Source organism: Centropristis striata, chromosome 23, assembly GCF_030273125.1.
Source record: "Centropristis striata isolate RG_2023a ecotype Rhode Island chromosome 23, C.striata_1.0, whole genome shotgun sequence".
Classification (NCBI taxonomy): domain Eukaryota; kingdom Metazoa; phylum Chordata; class Actinopteri; order Perciformes; family Serranidae; genus Centropristis; species Centropristis striata.
The window spans coordinates 28,852,939-28,870,752 of record NC_081539.1 but is presented as its reverse complement, the minus strand read 5'-3'; the positions used below and the strand labels follow the sequence as shown (position 1 = coordinate 28,870,752).

The following is a 17,814-nucleotide window of genomic DNA, read 5'->3' as shown; positions in this document are numbered from 1 at the left end:
GAGATGAAGACAAAAGGAGGAGGAAGTCAAAGGGTGAGTCAGAGAAGGAGGACAAAGATAGAAATGAGAGAGGGAAGGTGAGGCGATGGTGTATCCTTCTCTTTTTCTCACTCTCTCATCCCGTCGCTCCCCTTCCTCTTCTTCTATCACCCGTCACCCTGACAGGGCTGGTAATTGGACGTGGACCTCTCTCTCTCTCTCTTTTCTCTCTTTCTCTGTCTCTCTCCCCCGTGGCTGTACTCCTCAGCGGGAGCCTTGGGGCCCGGAAATAGCTGATGACAAGATAGTGGCTGCCTTTCATTCTGCTCAAGGTTACCCCAGCCTTCCTTGACAGCTGAAGAGGAGGGTATTTAGGTGTGTGTTTGCTTAAAATGTGTTTTTTGTGCGTTTTAAAGAAGGGAAAGTCAAACAAAGGGTCCATCTTTGTATGTCTGTTTCCTTTTCAGCTTGTCCAGGTGACCTTCCTGTTGTCGTCTTTCTGTCGGGCGACACATCCAGAATGACACACACTCACACACACCGTGGTGATAGCCTTGAGTTTAGAGGTCGCCGTGAGACACTTCCAGGTATAAAGGTGTGATGCAGGATGTTGGTAAAGAGCATGGAGTCATCTTACCCTAAAAAAATAAAGGTTAAACAAACACACACTCTGTTTTGCTCACACACACACACACACACGCACACACACACTCTCCCTCAGACTGACAGCAGAAACTGCTCCTGCTCGGGCGGTTTCTTGACCCAGGTACCGAGGCCCGTTTCCTGCAGAGATCTGAACCACTGCTGCTTCACTGTCTGGTAAGGACGTGCCGCCATCTTGGCCTCGCAGTACATAAGCTGGCGGTCCGCAGAGCCGGACACGTGGATCCCTGACTGAAGAGGGCGAGCGGGCAAAGGGAGAAAGACAGAAAGAGAGAGAGAGAGGGAGAAATACGGAGTCAGATTAGACACAGACAGACATGAAGATATGAAGGGAAAACAAAGAGAGGAATAAAGCCGGGGCAGAGAGGCTAAAGGTTTCATAAAGGGGGGAGAGAGAAGAAGAAGAGCGAGCAAAACAAAACGAATGAGCCGGCACAAATGCATTTGGGTGGGGCTGGGAGGTGGCGGGGTGGTGGGGGGGCTTCAACAGCTGTGTAATCTCCCCATTTAAATTTCACAAGCAATTGAACATTCTCTGTGCTTTTTGTGCATTCCTATTGTCGCGAGGGGAAACAATGAAGATCGGCGGAGAGACAAGTGGGGAGAGAGAGAGGGAGAGAGCAAAAGTTTCTTTTAGAGATTAGTGCGACTGCTCTTGCGTGGCCCTTATATACGGCGCGCAGGGAGCACTTAGGGTGGGGGCCTCCTCGAGTACTTCTCCAAATAATTATGGTTTCATAGTCATTATGCTTAACGGCCGCCATTTGGCGATGCAGGCACTGTCTGTTACATAAAGTTTCAGAATGGAAATGAAAGTGCAGCGGGTCTGTGTGCTGACGTTAAAGATCCGAGCTGCCAGTTTTTGATAAGCCGCATAGAGAGCAGATGTTGCCGGGCCGACAAATTTATCTACGGCAGAGAGGAAATTCCACATATCGTTCACAGAGCGCTCACCTGCAGCCGCAGCGCTCTGGGACTCTGGCTTTAACACAGCTGAGTGGCTGTTGGCATGCATCTCTACAGTTAATGTTTCTCTATTATTGTGTCTATGTGCTTTGATGAAGGATTCCATATTGTTTCTGACAACAACTGAGTAATGCCTCTTGCTTTCCAGCAGAGGAGCGTTTACAGGGAGTGCATGTGGAGCCGAGTCGTGAAACAGACATTTATTCATATGAAAATGTGACTATTGTTTTGGCTCGGATTAATTAAATAGCACATCATAATATTTTCCAGCAAGTAAAAGATACACTGTGGAAGGTGGATTTTAATTAACATTTAAATTAGTGTGACTTTTTTCACAGCAGATATTTCGACATGTCATAACAAGCAAAGCACATTGTAATTAATAATATTAATAATGGCTGTATTCCACTGAGTTGTGCCAGTGCCCTTTCTATTGTGCATTCTGGTGCTCTGTAAAGGGACAAAGTGAAAAAAAATCACATTATTTTTCTCACACTCTGTCTGTATATACATGTAATCATCTTCTGCCTGTAACAATTCGTTTTAGAAGCTGGTAATTTAAGCCCATCTCTTGAGAATTTCCATCTGCTTTGATTGGTCAGTGTTTATGTGTCTGGAGGCTACAGACAGTCAGTAATAAGATGGCTCACTAACCAGTTGTTTCCCTTTTTCTGCATCATATGGGTTCAGCCACTGCCATGGCCCTTTAGGAGACAAGTGGCAGGTTCTGTGTCTAATTACTCCAATTGGAGAAGTGACACAAATTATGACCAATTCTTTCACCTCAAAGTCACCAAAGTAAATATTAGAACCATTAGACGTTTTACAACACCAATTTCCTGAGGATTCTGACATTTTTCAGATGGACAAATCAGGAGAAAATCAACTTTGTTTGAGACCTTTCTCTATCTTAGCGACAAACTCTCGCAAGATTTGGCCACACAGATAGCATTAGCATCAGGCAAACTGTGTCAAAATAAAGTGAATGTCAACTAACGTTTCATAGAACTTCAAATACGCCCACTTGGGAAACAGGAAGTCAATACCATTTCATACCATTAGAGCAGCTTGTAATGTATCGTCTTTACTTTTAAATACTTTCAGTGGAACGCTACATTTGTCAAAACTTTTTGGTGTTCACTCACATTATTGACTCACTTAATAAGGTTTAAATCTAAGCTAAGCTAAAGAGTGGGCAAGTCTCCAAATGGAAGACTTGAAGGCAATTTCATTGGATTTTCATCTTGAAATCAAGAGAATCTTTTGATATTAGCCTAAATTTTAAGCCCCCTTCTGACAACCTAGCATGACATGGTTGCTACCAATGCATGTCTTAGGCCAGGGATTCCCAAAGTGTGGTGCGTGTACCCCTGGGGGTGCGCGAGCTGCCTCTAGGGGGTGCGCGATATGAAAAAATTAATGGCGGTCTGATAATTACACAATTACATTTTTCCCCCCACAAAATAATGACGTGTAAATAAACATTTGCTTTGTAAAATCTAAAATCAAAAACTGTAATATTAATTAACTAATAAATGCAGGCTATTCAAAATGCACTTCATTTTAAAATAAAGCGTCGTCCATTTTTCCAGCCTGTGTTATGATGACGGGTTGTTTAGCGCCACGCTCATTTAAACTTGCTGCATTTTTTGTTCAACGCGGCTCAAAATATTATAACAGTTTCCCCAACTCATCTGCTTTCTGCCTCTGATCCTGAGCCTGTCATCATCCTCTTTGCTCTTAAAAGTGGAAGCTTGCACATAACTTTGTTGCATTATATTGAAACTGTGTTTCAGATTAATTCATATACGAGAGCTCATTGTTGTGATCGTGATTATTTTATTATATGTGTGTTCTGGTCATTTGAGCATGATTAAACATGCTGCCTTTAATATGGCTATAAAAAAGCTTATTGCTTTTTGTTTTTTTGAAGGTGTGGGGGATTGGGCGTGCGTCAACATGGTTGGGACGTAGAAGGGGGTGCATGGCTAAAAAAGTTTGGGAACCGCTGTCTAGTTTTATATATGATAAAAGTATCTCCATTCAGTCTCTAAAACAGATATCCTACAGCTACAGGGTTTTAAAGACAGTTGGCTGAGATCTATGTGGACCAGAGGGGGGTCCAGGCTTTATATTACAGGGACACTGGCCGTCCCTTAGAACTGCCATTGCATAGATTATCTCACCCCATTCAAACATCATTCCCTGTGGATGTTTGCCCTCACCTTGCGGTAAAGTCTGTTCCAGCGGGTAAACAGGGCGTGCTTGCAGAGACGTGAGGGTGTCCCTGAGTCCCGTCTCCGTCCGGTGGCTGTGTTGACCACCTCCAACTGTGCATCACCCAGCGTCCAGTTGACACTCACACACGAGGCCTTCCCCGGCTGCTGGTACTCGGCACTGCTCAGCCCTACAGGGGAGACAACACAGGGAGAGGGTTTAATCTCTTACAGTGAAGGTATTCCCTCTGGGTGATCCAATTTTTTTCTTTAATGTGTAAAACAAAACATGTCGTAAAAGTGTTTCAAAATCTAATGCACTGCGTGAGTTAAACAAGTATCTGAGTGGGAATTTGAAAATTTCCCGTCAAACCTCGACTTTGTTGTGTCGTTTAACCTTCCTTCACCCTTCTCCCGCTCTCTCCCTGAGGCTAATGGCAGACATAAAGTTTTGCAGCGCTGCAAAAAGCCAAGTCGACCTGGGTCTGAAACTGCATGGCTGTTAATATGAAGCTTTGATATAGCCTCAGTGAGGTGGGAGCGGGAGGGCTATTGAGCATATAAGCATCGTGTTCCTGTTTCCTTTGTATGAGTGCTTGTCTGCTTTTAAGTTCCAGTAGTTTACAGTGTTTGGATGTTTCCAGTTATGTATGCCATAAATATTATCCTCAGTCACAAAGATGAAGCCTCCCTTACAGTGGACCCTCTGTCCCGCCCTCTCCACCTTCTTTCTCTGAAATAATTAGCATCGCTAGCAAAGCACACAAAGTGATCAGTCGAGGAAAGCGAAAGAGAGAGAGAGAGATAAAGGGGAAGTGGAGGTGAGTGACTGTCACATTGGGTGAGAATTAGCTGTCTGCATGAGGATCCTGGGTGTTGAGACAGTGCTGGGTGTTTGCCGGAGACGGAGCTGACAGCAGAATGAAAAACGAATGAGGGCTCAGGGCAAAAATATCCTTTACAGGCCACCATGGGTGTTTCGTGGAGCCAGTTTACCAATATGTCCTGGTTAAGGAAAATGGAGAATTTGTGATTCAGTATTTGAGGTTTGGGAACACCCAAGTGTACAGCCTGGAGCAGTTGATGCTGAACCACATACTGCTTGGGGATGGAGTGAGGAAACATGCCTGCCAGAGGTCTCCAGCAGTGATAAAGAGCCTTACGATTTTATTTATTTTTACAGGGAAACAGAGCTCTGTGTATGTGCCATGGTGAGCCAAAAGGATAGTTTTCAACTGCTGTCCCAAATGCTAAGTTAGCAATAAAAGGTAAAAGGGTTTTGTGATTAACCATTAACATTTCAGTTCAATCTGAAAGAACAGTAAGACATGTGGGGATATAATCCACTCCCATGCCAAGAGTGAGATGAGAAATGTGATAGCAGTCATGTCTGCACAGTGAGTATGAAGCTAGCTTGGCTAGCTTAGCTTAGCATAACGACTGGAAATGCAGAACCTGTTAGCTTGGCTCTGTCTGAAGAGAACAAAATCTGCCTCGCTAACTAGATAGCCCAACTAATGTTATGTGTTTCATTTTTAAGGTGCCCCTGTTTTGTTATCTTTAAGTTAGCATAACATTAGCTAGCTTATCTCCAGATGAGTATGTAGTTAGCATTTGGCTTGTAGATATGAAGGTCCCGCCTGATTTAAAGCTTCTACATTCTGTAGACGCTTACCAGTTACGCACCGACATCACTGACCGTAATAGGTGGCAAGTTATTAACCATTGTTATTGATCATTCTTCATCTCCTAATTTGTGAGGATCAATATCATTCTATCCTCCAAAAAAGCCACCGCCATCCAAGAATGCTCCACAATTAATCTTCCCTTTAGTGTTAGTGAGCTTTCTCAAGTTCTGTTACACTTCCATTAGACCAGGAGCCAGGCCTGTTTCCAGTAGTTATGCAAAGCTAAGCTAAGCTAAGCTAAGCTAAGCAAACTGCTGAAACTAGGTCCACATTTGCCATAAAAGTGTTACCATGTACAGTCTGTAAAGCCCTTTGAGGCAAATCTGTGATTTGTGATTTTGGGCTATATAAATAAAATTGATTTGATTTATCTATCTTATCTTGCTTTTGGCCGGCAAATATGCATATTTCCCAAAATGTTGTACTATTTCTAAATATTATTAATAAAACAAAACGACTTACAGAAAAGAGCAAATTGCTCATCTGTATGGCAGGCTAGCTAGTAGCTGATGTCTATGTTTCCTTGCTTTGAAGCTGAAACGGTATGATTTAAGGTGCCTATTTTCAATTTGTTACATTGTGTTTTTTAGCACAGATGTGTTGTTTTACTTGCTGAATTGTGAAAAATACTACAATGTAGGAGAATGATGAGTACAACATGTGTAACGGTGGCAGAGGCACACCTAAAATGTAGCATCTAGGCTAACAAAATCTTACAGTTAAGTGCTGCTTGAACATTATATCCACTCTAAATCTGTAAAACTGTCTTCACAAAGGGATCGCTGTCTTGGATTTCACCTTGACTTCCAACCCAGTTATTTATTATATCATGCAATGTTAAAGGTGCCTTCACAGAAAATCAGCAGACGGGTTCTGTGTGACGGGTGAACAACAGTTGCTTCTGATCTCACCGTCTGACAGACAGCTTGTTATAGTACAATACCTGATGTACAATACCGCAATACATGCCTGCAGATCATCTCCCTCCTTGCCATACTCATTTTCCCGTCTTCACTCTTCCATTCACCAATCTCAGCTCTTCTTTTCTGTAGCTCCTTGGAGCTGGAATGAATTGCCTGCCACAGTAACAATCCTCCAAGTCTCTTATTACCCATCTCTTCTCTCTTGTGGAGACGCACCTCTTTGAACAAAAGACTCTCCTATCCATCCTGCCTTTTTCCTTTTCTCTCGCTCCATTCATGGCTCATTTCATCCCTTCAATGGACTTGACTCCTCTGTTTCTGTAATAGCCAATTTGATTTTTCCCTCATTGAAGACTTGATCAATTTCTCTTCTGGGAAGTGTTTGGCAGACATGAAAGAGGCAGAATTAGAGCCTTTGGTTATGGGATTCATAGCTGTAACATAACAGTACACATAGCCGCCGCTTAATATCTGAGGCTTGTGTAGAGCCTCAGCATAGACTGTGTGCTGCTTATGTGTACACACTGCATCCATCCTGCTTTACTGTAGTCCTGCAGGGGTTTAAGTGTGGGGGTGGAGCAGCAGAGGAGGAGTGGTGAAGCAACAGGTATATGAAAAGATGTCTGTGTGATGTCTGAAATGCTTTGCTTTTTCGCCATTTAATATTTGCCTTCTGCATTAAAGTGCAAAAATAACAATTCCATTAAAAAAAATATACTGGCGCACAAAATAAACGTCCCTTGTGTATAAAGTGATCTCTTTTTTGCCTTCTATAGCATTTCAGCACCATCTGCTTAGAGCAAATAACTACATACAACATAATGTACTGTATATATCATTTTGAGCTACCTTCTTCCACAATCAAATATCTACTGGATACTTTCCACAATCAACTCCAAAAACACTTTCTACACACAGCACAAGCTGGTTGCCTGTTCTTTTCTGTGAGTTCTTACAGGACTTAACTGGAAAATCTTATTTTCTTGATACATGCTGCATCCAGGATGTATATAAATATTACATCCTATAAGGTCTAACTCTAGTGAATGTATTACTTGAGTCCCTTTCACACATGCACTGTGACACTGAACGTATCTAGCTGTTACTTGGCACAGCTGAATGTGAGAAGGTATCAGTTGGACTGGACATTTAACAGACTTTACCCTTTACACCATATCTCTAACAAAAATATTGTAATATTTAATGGTAAAATTTTTAATTTATGCAGCATTTATAAAGTATTTTCTTGTCAATTATATGGCAGAACAGCGTTTCTTTTGATGGAAAAACTTTTTAGACAAGCATTTTTACAGTAAAAATATGGAATAAAATGGCAATCTTAAATCATTTTACCGTAATATTAGAAAAAGTTGCACCGTATTTATTACGATAAAGATCTGGCAACCACAGCTGCCGTTTTTTTACCGTAAAAACAGGTTTTTTTTTTTACAGTGTATTTCCAGTGAGTGAGAACGCATCTGACACTGACAATCTCCTTTTGTGGCAGATTTCAGAGAATAAAACAGCTTTCATAAGACTTTCCAGCAGGTTGACTTCAGTAAAGAGTAAGGGATCAAATTTGAGATTGAACAAAGTGGGATTCACCGAGAAAAAACTCAATCAACTGCAATATTTCAAAAGCTGTTAACAACCATTATTAGTGTTTCTATTGTCGTGTAGATTCTTCTTATCCAGAAACGACAAAGCCGCCACAGTTTCTGTTCACGCTGCGGTGGAAGCGAACAGCAGGGCGAGAGTGAAGGACGAGTCGGCCCATCGATGTGTTCGGCCCTCGGGGTTCAGGTGGAGCTGCTTTGGCGGAGCGCGATAAGCCCGGGCCCTGCCATCCCCAGGAATTTCCTCTAGGGGTGTTGCTTTTAAATAACCCTGGACACACAATAGCCAGGGAGCTCATCAGAGCCAATGAAAGGATGGAGGAGGTGGGGGAGGTACGCACACAGACACATGAATGCAACCTCTTTTTCTTTATTCCTCTCCTGCCTTTCTGTCTCTCTCCCCCTCAGCCTGTCTCTCTCTCTGTCCGAGCTCCCTTCACATTGAATGGCTGTCTGATAAAGGGCTGTGATTACATTGATTTGGTGTAGGGCCATCTCCACTGTCTGTCCATCTTCCTTCCTCTCTCCCTTTCCTTTACCCTTCTACCCTTCAACAGACTGGAGCTCCTCGCAGTACTGCAGGTGCAAAGATTTGACAGTGTGCAATGTGTGAACACACAGAAAACACACATCATTGTGAGGCGTGTCAGAGGGGAGGAGGAGACCACCTATGTTCTTAGTAAAGAGGACGTCGGAAGGTAAAGGGCATGTCTATATCATTCATCCAGAGGTGGGCAGAGTAGCCAAAAAATGTACTCAAGTAAAAGTACTGTTACTTAAGATTATAATTACTCAAGTAAAAGTAAAAGTACTCATAAAAATAATAACTCAAGTGAGAGTAAAAAAGTATGCAGTGAAAAGACTACTCAATTACTCAAGAGTACAAGTACTGCGTTTTCTCCGGATTTCTTTTTGAAAGCAACACAAACGGTATAAAATAGTAGCAAACAACATATAAAACAGCAATCTTCAAACTAAAGATACAATATATTGCCATAAGTTGCAAAGGGTGGACCGACATCATATTAAACCCTATGGTTTAAGAATGGGATGTTACTTTAGTTCATATGTGAGTCAAGGCAGGTGACGGGACGTTAAAAAGTGCGCGTTCACTGTTGCTATGGCTATGACCAACATGACAACACTTGTCATCTGACCCAAGTAGCTGCATTTGATTGGCAAGATCATTTTCTAATGTTTTTTATTGGTTGAAAGCTGAAGACGAAAAAAAAAAAGTACCGTTCCTTCTTCAAATATATACTCAAGTAAAAGTAAAAGTATGGTCCAAAAAAACTACTCCTAAAATTACAATTTATCTAAAAAGTTACTCAAGTATTTGTAACGGAGTAAATGTAGTGCGTTACTACCCACCTCTGCATTCATCAACACAAAAAACCCTAAGAAACACTAAGAAAATTGAAAAAAACCCAATCTATATCCACATATTCCTAGCCCCCATGATACCTCGCAGGGGCAAGACTTCCAGCGCATCCTGTCACTTTACCAGAACCTTTTACACTACTTTAACAAAGTGCTATGCTAATCGTCTTTTTAGGAGTAATTGGGAAATTAAATGTACAGTAGGAACTCGAGGACGCACCACCTGTTAAACCTCAAACAGGATAATATGATCAGAGTTCTACCTTCTACTACTGAGCGATGGGGAGACAACCTAAATAGTCTAGACGGATTTCAGAATAAAGGCCTCCTATAAGAAGTGAGGAGCATTTATGGGTACAAGTCGGGAACCGGCCTACCTTACATATCTCAAGGGTGCTGAGTCCAAAAAAAATGGTTCCCAAGCGAAATTTTGAGTTTTTGACCTTCTCATTTGTATCAAATGGCCACCAAATTGCCCATCTTGCACAGTCATTGGCCCATTTCCCCTTAGTTTTTTTGTGAGTAGGCAATCAAAGATGAGGAAATTAAGTTTCTGGATCTATAGTCTAGAGTCAGAGCAAGGATATAGTGGAGGCTCAGTGCCTTTTTTATGTATATATATGTATGCAAAATACCAACTGAACATTTAAAAGTGATATTGATTGAATATTTATGTCGGCCTTAAAAAAAACACACAAATAATGCCTAATTTCACCTTAAAAGTTGGTATTTTGCATATATATAAATATACATAAAAAAGACACTGAGCCTCCACTATATCCTTGCTCTGACCCTAGACTATAGATCCAGAAACTTAATTTCCTCATCTTTGATTGCCTACTTACAAAAAAGATAGGCACTGAGCAAGATGGGCAATTTGGCCGCCATATTGATATGCAAATTAGAAGGTCAAAAACTCAAAATTTCGCTTGGGAACCATTTTTTTTAATTCAGCACCCTTGAAATATGTAAGGTAGGCTGGTTCCTGACTTGTACCCATAAATGCTCCTCACTTTCACTTTTTGGACAATTCCGTCTAGACTAAAATAAGTGGCATCAGATAATGTACACTACCATTGACTCTATTGCTACACACCACAGAGGAGATTGTGCAAGAAGAAGACAAGAGTAAAAAACATTAGCAGTTTACAACCAAAATTCCCAAAATGCTGGGACAATGTGTAATACCTACATAAATAACAGAATGCATCAAATTCAGAATTCACAAAAAAACAAACCTTTATCAGTTTGAACATGAAATAAATGGTCTTTTTACAGTTTTCAACTGAATATATGTCCCATTTTTTAGGGGGATTGGGATTGTATGTGTATGCTATATTTAGCAGATTTTTCACTGCTTTATCTTGACATCAGACAACCCTTAATGATGAGGAACTGAAGCCGTTATATTCATCTGCTCTGTTTAAAGCCACCAGACACCTTTGAAAAAAATGTTTTACCTCACAAAACACTGGAGTTGCTGGAGTTGGAGGTAAAATTACTGTTCTTGTCAAAGGATTCTGGGGGCTTTGAAGAGAGCTTTGATGGATAAAGCAGCTTCTGTTCTGTCGAAAAGGCTGTCAAGGTAAAACAGTCAAAATATTAAAAAAATATTCTATAGTCTAAATATAGCCTAAACTTAAACTGATATTGATTTATTAGGTGAGACTTTTTTTTTTGTCCATGCTAAGCTTCTGTGTCTGACTATGGTTAGTACCTACTGTTTACCCCCCTTAAAAAATCTGGACTATCCAACAAAAACAAAGCAGTTTTTGGTTAATTGGCAGTTAGCCACTAGGGCTAACTAGCTTACTGCTACTTCAGCTATCTCACTGGAAGTTCCACCCATAATACTTTCTACAGTAGCATCCCAGAGAAAAGGGTGAATACAGTAGTATTTAAAATAACTCTGTGCTTCCTGTGAGGTTTATTATAATTAGTGTGAATAATATAGCACTATATGATTGATGAACACATGGATCAACACTGTCAACTTTCAAGTCACATCTCAAAACACACCTGTTTAGACTAGCTTATCCCTAATATATTCATCATTTTTAAATTACAATTTTTCTCTGTACTGTTTCAGTGTTGTTTATTATTACTGTCATTGTTGTCTTTATTGTTCTAATTTGTAATTGTCTCATTGTTGTTTATTATTACTGCCATTGCTGTTTTATTATTATTGTTTTGTTTTTAATTGTTTATTGTAAGGTGACCTTGAGAGTCCTGAAAGGCGCATATAAATAAAATGCATTATTATTATTATTATTATTATTATTATTATCATGCCCTACAATTTTCCAAACATTAACGGCAGCATTAACCCCTTAACGCCTGAATTTATATAGCTGTATATAAAAAAATGTTTTATGTGTGTTTTTGCCTTTAAGTAGATGGTAAATAATGTTGAGATTATTAATTTCACTTTTGCACAAAAAATAAATAGAAATTTTGGTATGTTGCAAATTTGCGACAACAGGCATAATGGTCAATAATAGGATAACAATAACACAGTGATATAACAGTGAAAAAACAATGTTTTATTTATTCACCCTCGTTTATTTATATAAACCTGCAACAGCAGGTATTCAACCGGCATTGGGGGAATGCAGACGCTATCTCGGCTGGTTGACTGAGTCAAACGGTTTGTCGCATATTTGCGACAGCAGGCGTTAAGGGGTTAAATATCTGAAATCAAAGATTCTGTTCAGGACAACTCCAATGACTCCATTCAAAAGGCCATTGAACAAATCATGAGAAATGCTCACTGAGGCCTTGGTCGGAGGATCCAATGATAAATTTGTCCCGGCGATCATCACCAGAGGACAATTCAGTCAAATTATCAATCTTGATGAGGATAGGCCTCACAAAATATTCATCCTCATGGCAACCAATTACCCGGAGCAGAGCCCTGCAACGCAAAGCGCTCCTATGCCCTTCAAGACTTGAAACCTGATAAAAGTATATGAAGAATGTATCAAATGTATCCATTGTGTGCGTTTGAGATGATATATATGACACATTTATAGTTGGTAGTTCTTAATATGTGATTGTCACTGTCTCTGTTCTCATCAGTGATCCTGAGCAACAAGATGTGCCCTACATCGCTGAGCGTCTCTGTCGCTCACACACACTGACTGGCCTAGATCTGAAGTGATGGTTGATGCAGTTTCTACAAGTTGGGTGTCATTCAGATCCTCTTCCAGCATTCATCTTTGCTACAAACGAAAGCCTCAGGTCTCTGTGGAGCCCTGGAGGCAGACGTGCCAGACAACTTCATAGCTGTTGCTTGTCTGGCTGGCACAATGCAACTGTAGAGGAGCAGGGGTACATGAGTTTGTTAAGTGTGTGTGTGTGTGTGTGGGTAGGTGTTCCATGTGTGATCTGTTGCGATTCATTTGCTGACACATTTATTAAAAAGAACCTCTGAAAATAGATACTGTATACATATGGCCCAGGATCTCTGTATGCGATGGCCCCATCTGAGAGATCGTTTTATTTAGCACAGACAGGTATGTCACCGTTAAAGGTGACAATAGAAAGCACAATAAAAAAACGTTCAGGGAACATAACTTTCACGAGACCAAGCAGGTCAATCAACCAACTGGTATAATCCTGGATTCACTATGCAGGACATCCCTAAAAGACTCTCTCTCAATTCTCTCTTATGACCCATTAGAAGTGTGTGGCAGTGTCTGTATCTGCAGAAAGCCTGCACTGTGCCTATATATACACTACTGGTCAAAGGTTTTAGAACACACCAACTTTTCCAGAATTTAATTGAAAATTAAACTCAGTGTACACTGAAATTAATGCACTAATGCACATTTGCAACATTTAAAATTCTTTATTGAGCATGATAGTGATTTGAAAGTAAAAAAAAGATTCAAAATCACATTTTATGTTGGACTAAAGGACTAAAAAAAGACACAAAATGACCAAAAAAAGACACAAAATGACAAAAAAAGACACCAAAAGACACAAAATGACTAAAAAAAGACACAAAATGACCAAAAAAAGACACAAAATGACACAAAATGACCAAAAAAAGACACAAAATGACAAAAAAGACACCAAAGGACACAAAATGACCAAAAAAAGACACAAAATGACTTACACAGACGTGAAAAGAATTCAAAAATGGATAAAATAGCCCAAGACTCCATAGAGTTAAGTTGTTAACCCATTTCTTGTTCCCTGAAAAAGGCCTACTTGTATAATTCTGAAATGTACATTATTTTCCAGTTTTGGTTAAGCTTACCTTTTTTTATTTACCTCTGGCAGTTCACCACTTACCTTTGTACCCTTTCTAGCTGTTCATTTGACTTGAACTGCTTGAATTTCAATAAAAAACTGGAAAAACTGGGGTGTTCTAAAACTTTTGACCGGTAGTGTATACATTTTTTTTATTTTGTTGTTAGGACATTCTGAATGCTTTCTTTGCTTCATGCCCTTTGACACAGTGGTGCAAAAACAAAAACAAATGCTAACACAATTAGGCCTATAGCGTGGCAAAATGCCCCAAAAATGAGAGTGAATGTGGGGTTTCAATTTACTTTTGTTGAGTCAAGGAGTACAAACAATAGCACATAATGTATAAACATTAAGTTACAATTTCTGCATAGTATGCCTTTAAAAAGTGGTTTTCAGCCAAGTTGTTCAAGGGCAGCATATAAGAAAAGAGTAAATATTGGACACAAACACTACTCCATGAATTATAATGTGTTGTGGTTGTGTAAATAGGTGACCATATTAACTTTAAAAGTGATAATATATCAATCTTGTGGTCACAGCTGGTTACTGCTACCCTAAAGTAGCAAAAAACTTTTATCTGTAATAACAGAACAAAGCTTGCAGCTAAACAATGTGATCTGTCATCTTGCAGCTACTGTTTACTTTTGTTGTGCATTGTGCAAAGCCCTCCATTGATGACACATCCTTGATTACAATGGCTTACCAAGGTTGCAAGAATCCTGAACTGAAGCCAGAAACTTTTGAGACACAAATTTGACATTTTTGATTGTTCAGGGACCACTTCAAAATAGAGACGAAGCATTCAGCAGCAGGTGTAGTGAAAGGGCTTGTGAATTCATTTCAATGGCCCACTTTCTTGTGTAAAGACAAAATGTATGTATTCCTAAATGTAATTTGTCTAAACCAGTGATTCCCAACCTTTTTCCACAATTTTACCAATTACCGATCTGCTGTTCTTTCACTGAAAAAAAAATCACAGTAAGTGGTTGTTTTTTATTTGCTTCAAACCTTTTGTATTCCTATTTATACTGTTATGATGCATTTGAGCATGAAATATGTTAAGTTACTGCACTGTAAACATTTAAAAAATTGCAGTTTCATCATACCTGGTTAAATGCACGCTCCTATATGTCCCCTGTGGTAATGTCCATGAAAAATTGTGGCCCCCTCCAGCATTTAAATTGCCCATCCCTGACTTATATGCTAAATTACTTTTGAAAAACGCAGATATTCAAACTTGCATGAAGCCTTGCCATGTGTTGTGAGTTTGTAGATTGGCTTTTTTTCAAATTTATAGGTATAGATGTATATATTTAACCCATCAGATTTATTACACCCTTTAAAATCAAGAGGGCTTCGCGACCCCCCTAATAATATTAACTTTATTGACCTGGACCTCCACTGTAAAAATGAAAAATTTAGAAAAATCTGCAAGAAACAGTCGCGGAGAACTTGACTATGAAGGCATATTAAGGCCAAGTATGAATAAAAATAATAGTTATTTTTCTAGAAAAAAGTTGCAAATTTACTAGATTAAAGTGGCAAATCTACAAGAAAAAAAGTCGCAGATTTAAGAGATTTAAAGTAGCAAATCTGCGCAGAAAAGTTGCAGATTTACGAGAAAAAAGTGGGGAAAAGCAACTTTTTTCTCGCAGATTCACCACTTTAAATCTCATAAATCTGCACATTTTTTCTCGTAGATTTGTCACTTTAATCTCGTAAACTTTTTTCTCAAAATATTACCCCCCTCCCCCGGGTCCGTATATTTTTTTTACACTTTCTGGCTGTATGTAATATCCTCCAATAGGGTTGAAATTTGGAATGTGCAAGTATTTCAATGAGTGCCCTATTAAGGGTTAAGAGGTAAAAATTTACACTTACACCACTGGTCAAAAGTTTTAGAACACACCAACTTTTCCAGAATTTAATTGAAATCACAATTTTATCACAAAATCACATTTTATGTTGAACTAAAGGACTAAAAAAAGACACAAAATGACACAAAAAAAGACACAAAATGACAAAAAAAGACACAAAATGACAAAAAAAAGACATGAAAAGAATTCAAAATAGCCCAAGACTCCATAGAGTTAAGTTGTTAATCCATTTCTTGTTCCCTGAAAAAGGCCTACTTGTATAATTCTGAAATGTACATTATTTTTCAGTTTTGGTTAAGCTTACCTTTTTTTATTTACCTCTGGCAGTTCACCACTTACCTTTGTACCCTTTCAAGCTGTTCATTTGACTTGAACTGCTTGAATTTCAATAAAAAATGTAAAAATTGGGGTGTTCTAAAACTTTTGACCGGTAGTGTATATGCTAAATTACTTTTGAAAAAGCAGACATTCAAACTTGCATGAAGCCTTGCCATGTGTTGTGAGTTTGTAGATTGGCTTTTTTTCCCCCAAATGTATAGGTATAGATGTATATATTTAACCCATCAGATTTATTACACCCCTTAAAATCAAGAGGGCTTCCCGACCCCCCGTGGGTCTTTGGGAATCACTGGTCTAAACCACAGAGACTGGCTGGTGTCTGACTGGGTGTGGCAGTCGTACCGCTGAGCAGGGGCTGGTTGCGTCTGTGCGTGACGGGCAGTGGGCCCAGGCGCTCCTGCCGCTGGTTCAGAACTCGGCCCAGATGGCCCGTGTGGCGCAGGCTGCCGACAGTCACGCTGTGCAGGTACACCGGCTCCACAAAGTGGCTTAGCAGCGCCCCCTGCAGGCCCAGGATGTTCCATCTGAGGGGGGAGAGAAGAAAGATGTAAAAAAATATGAACTAATTAGAGAAGCATATTTCAAAAAATTTGAATCCGTCAAAAAAGGTTTTTTAAAATGGTCAGATGAGGAAAAACTGCCGCTCCTCCTCGGGGAAGAGTCACAGAGCTGTAGATTAGATTAGCAGCAGTCTATGTTTCTGCCTGTCAATTTTGTGTCTTTTTTTTGTCATTTTGTGTCTTTTTTAATAATTCTTTCTTTTTTATATAATTTTGTCTTTTTTTGGTCATTTTGTGTCTTTTTAAAATAATTTTGTGTCTTTTTTGTAATTTTCTGTCTTTTTTGGTAATACTGTGTCTTTTTTGGTCATTCTGTTTCTTTTTAAAGTAATTTAGTTTTTTTCTGTCAGTTTGTGTGTTTTTTGGGTCAATTTGTGTCTTTTGTAATTTTGTGTCTTTTTTGGTCATTTTGTGTCTTTTTTTTTTAGTAATTTTGTGTCTTTTTTGTCATCTTGTGTCTTTTTTTTGTAATTTTGTGTCTTTTTTGGTCATTTTGTGTGTTTTTTTAAGTAATTTAGTTTTTTTAGATTAGCAGCAGTCTATGTTTCTGCCTGTCACACACTGAGGGACAGCCAGTGACACACAGCTGTTGGTTGTTTTGTTTTTATTTTTTTTATTTTATCTTTTCTTCTTTTTTTTTACTGGGACAGTTAGATTGTATGAATTATATATTGATTGTAAATATTGTTCAATGATTGTAAATATTGCTTTCTTTTATTGTTATTAGTTTTTCTTTTCTTTTAAAATGAATGGCCAGGTCATTCTTGAAAAAGAGATTTTAATCTCAATGAATTTTACCTGGTTAAATAAAGGATATTGATTGATTGATTGATTGATTGAATAACAGAATTATAATAATTTATTGTAAATATTGCTTTCCTTATCTTGTTATCTTTTTTTCTGATGCTTGCTTTGGCAATATATACATTGCTACGTCATGCCAATAAAGCCAATTGAATTGAATTGAATTGAAAGTCAGTAAAAAAAGAGGTACCATGGTTTCAAAAGTAGATGAGGAGGGGAAGGTGAGGGACATTTTTTTTACGAAAATGTGAGTGAGAATGAAAAAAAGATTGAGGGATGGCAAAAGTTGGGGGGGAGGGAGAATGTGTAGAAAGAGAGATAGAATCAGGGCGGGAAAGGAGGAAAAAGGGGAGTGATGAGTAGAGAGAGAAAGGGTAAAAAAAAAAAGAGAGAGACAGATGTGAGAGCTTCAATGACAGGTAGAGACAATTTGATCATTATCTTGATGTGGGACGTGATGAATAACAGCAACTGGGCTGACAACACACACACACACACACACACACACACACACACGTAATCTGACAGGCACACACGTCCTCGTCT

General features: G+C 39.2%; 1 protein-coding gene across 1 annotated transcript in view; it reads right to left on the bottom strand.

Annotated features, from left to right (window-relative positions):
* Positions 1-209: 209 nt before the first annotated feature.
* Positions 210-17,814, bottom strand: part of adarb2 (adenosine deaminase RNA specific B2 (inactive)) — a 103,713-nt gene continuing 86,108 nt past the window's right edge. Inside the window, exons 7-9 of the mRNA XM_059326818.1 lie at positions 16,247-16,428; positions 3,834-4,015; positions 210-873 (exon numbers count right to left, since the gene is read on the bottom strand). Of these exons, the coding sequence (XP_059182801.1) occupies positions 697-873; positions 3,834-4,015; positions 16,247-16,428 (541 nt within the window). The 3' untranslated portion in view covers positions 210-696. The remainder of the gene's footprint in view (positions 874-3,833; positions 4,016-16,246; positions 16,429-17,814) is intronic.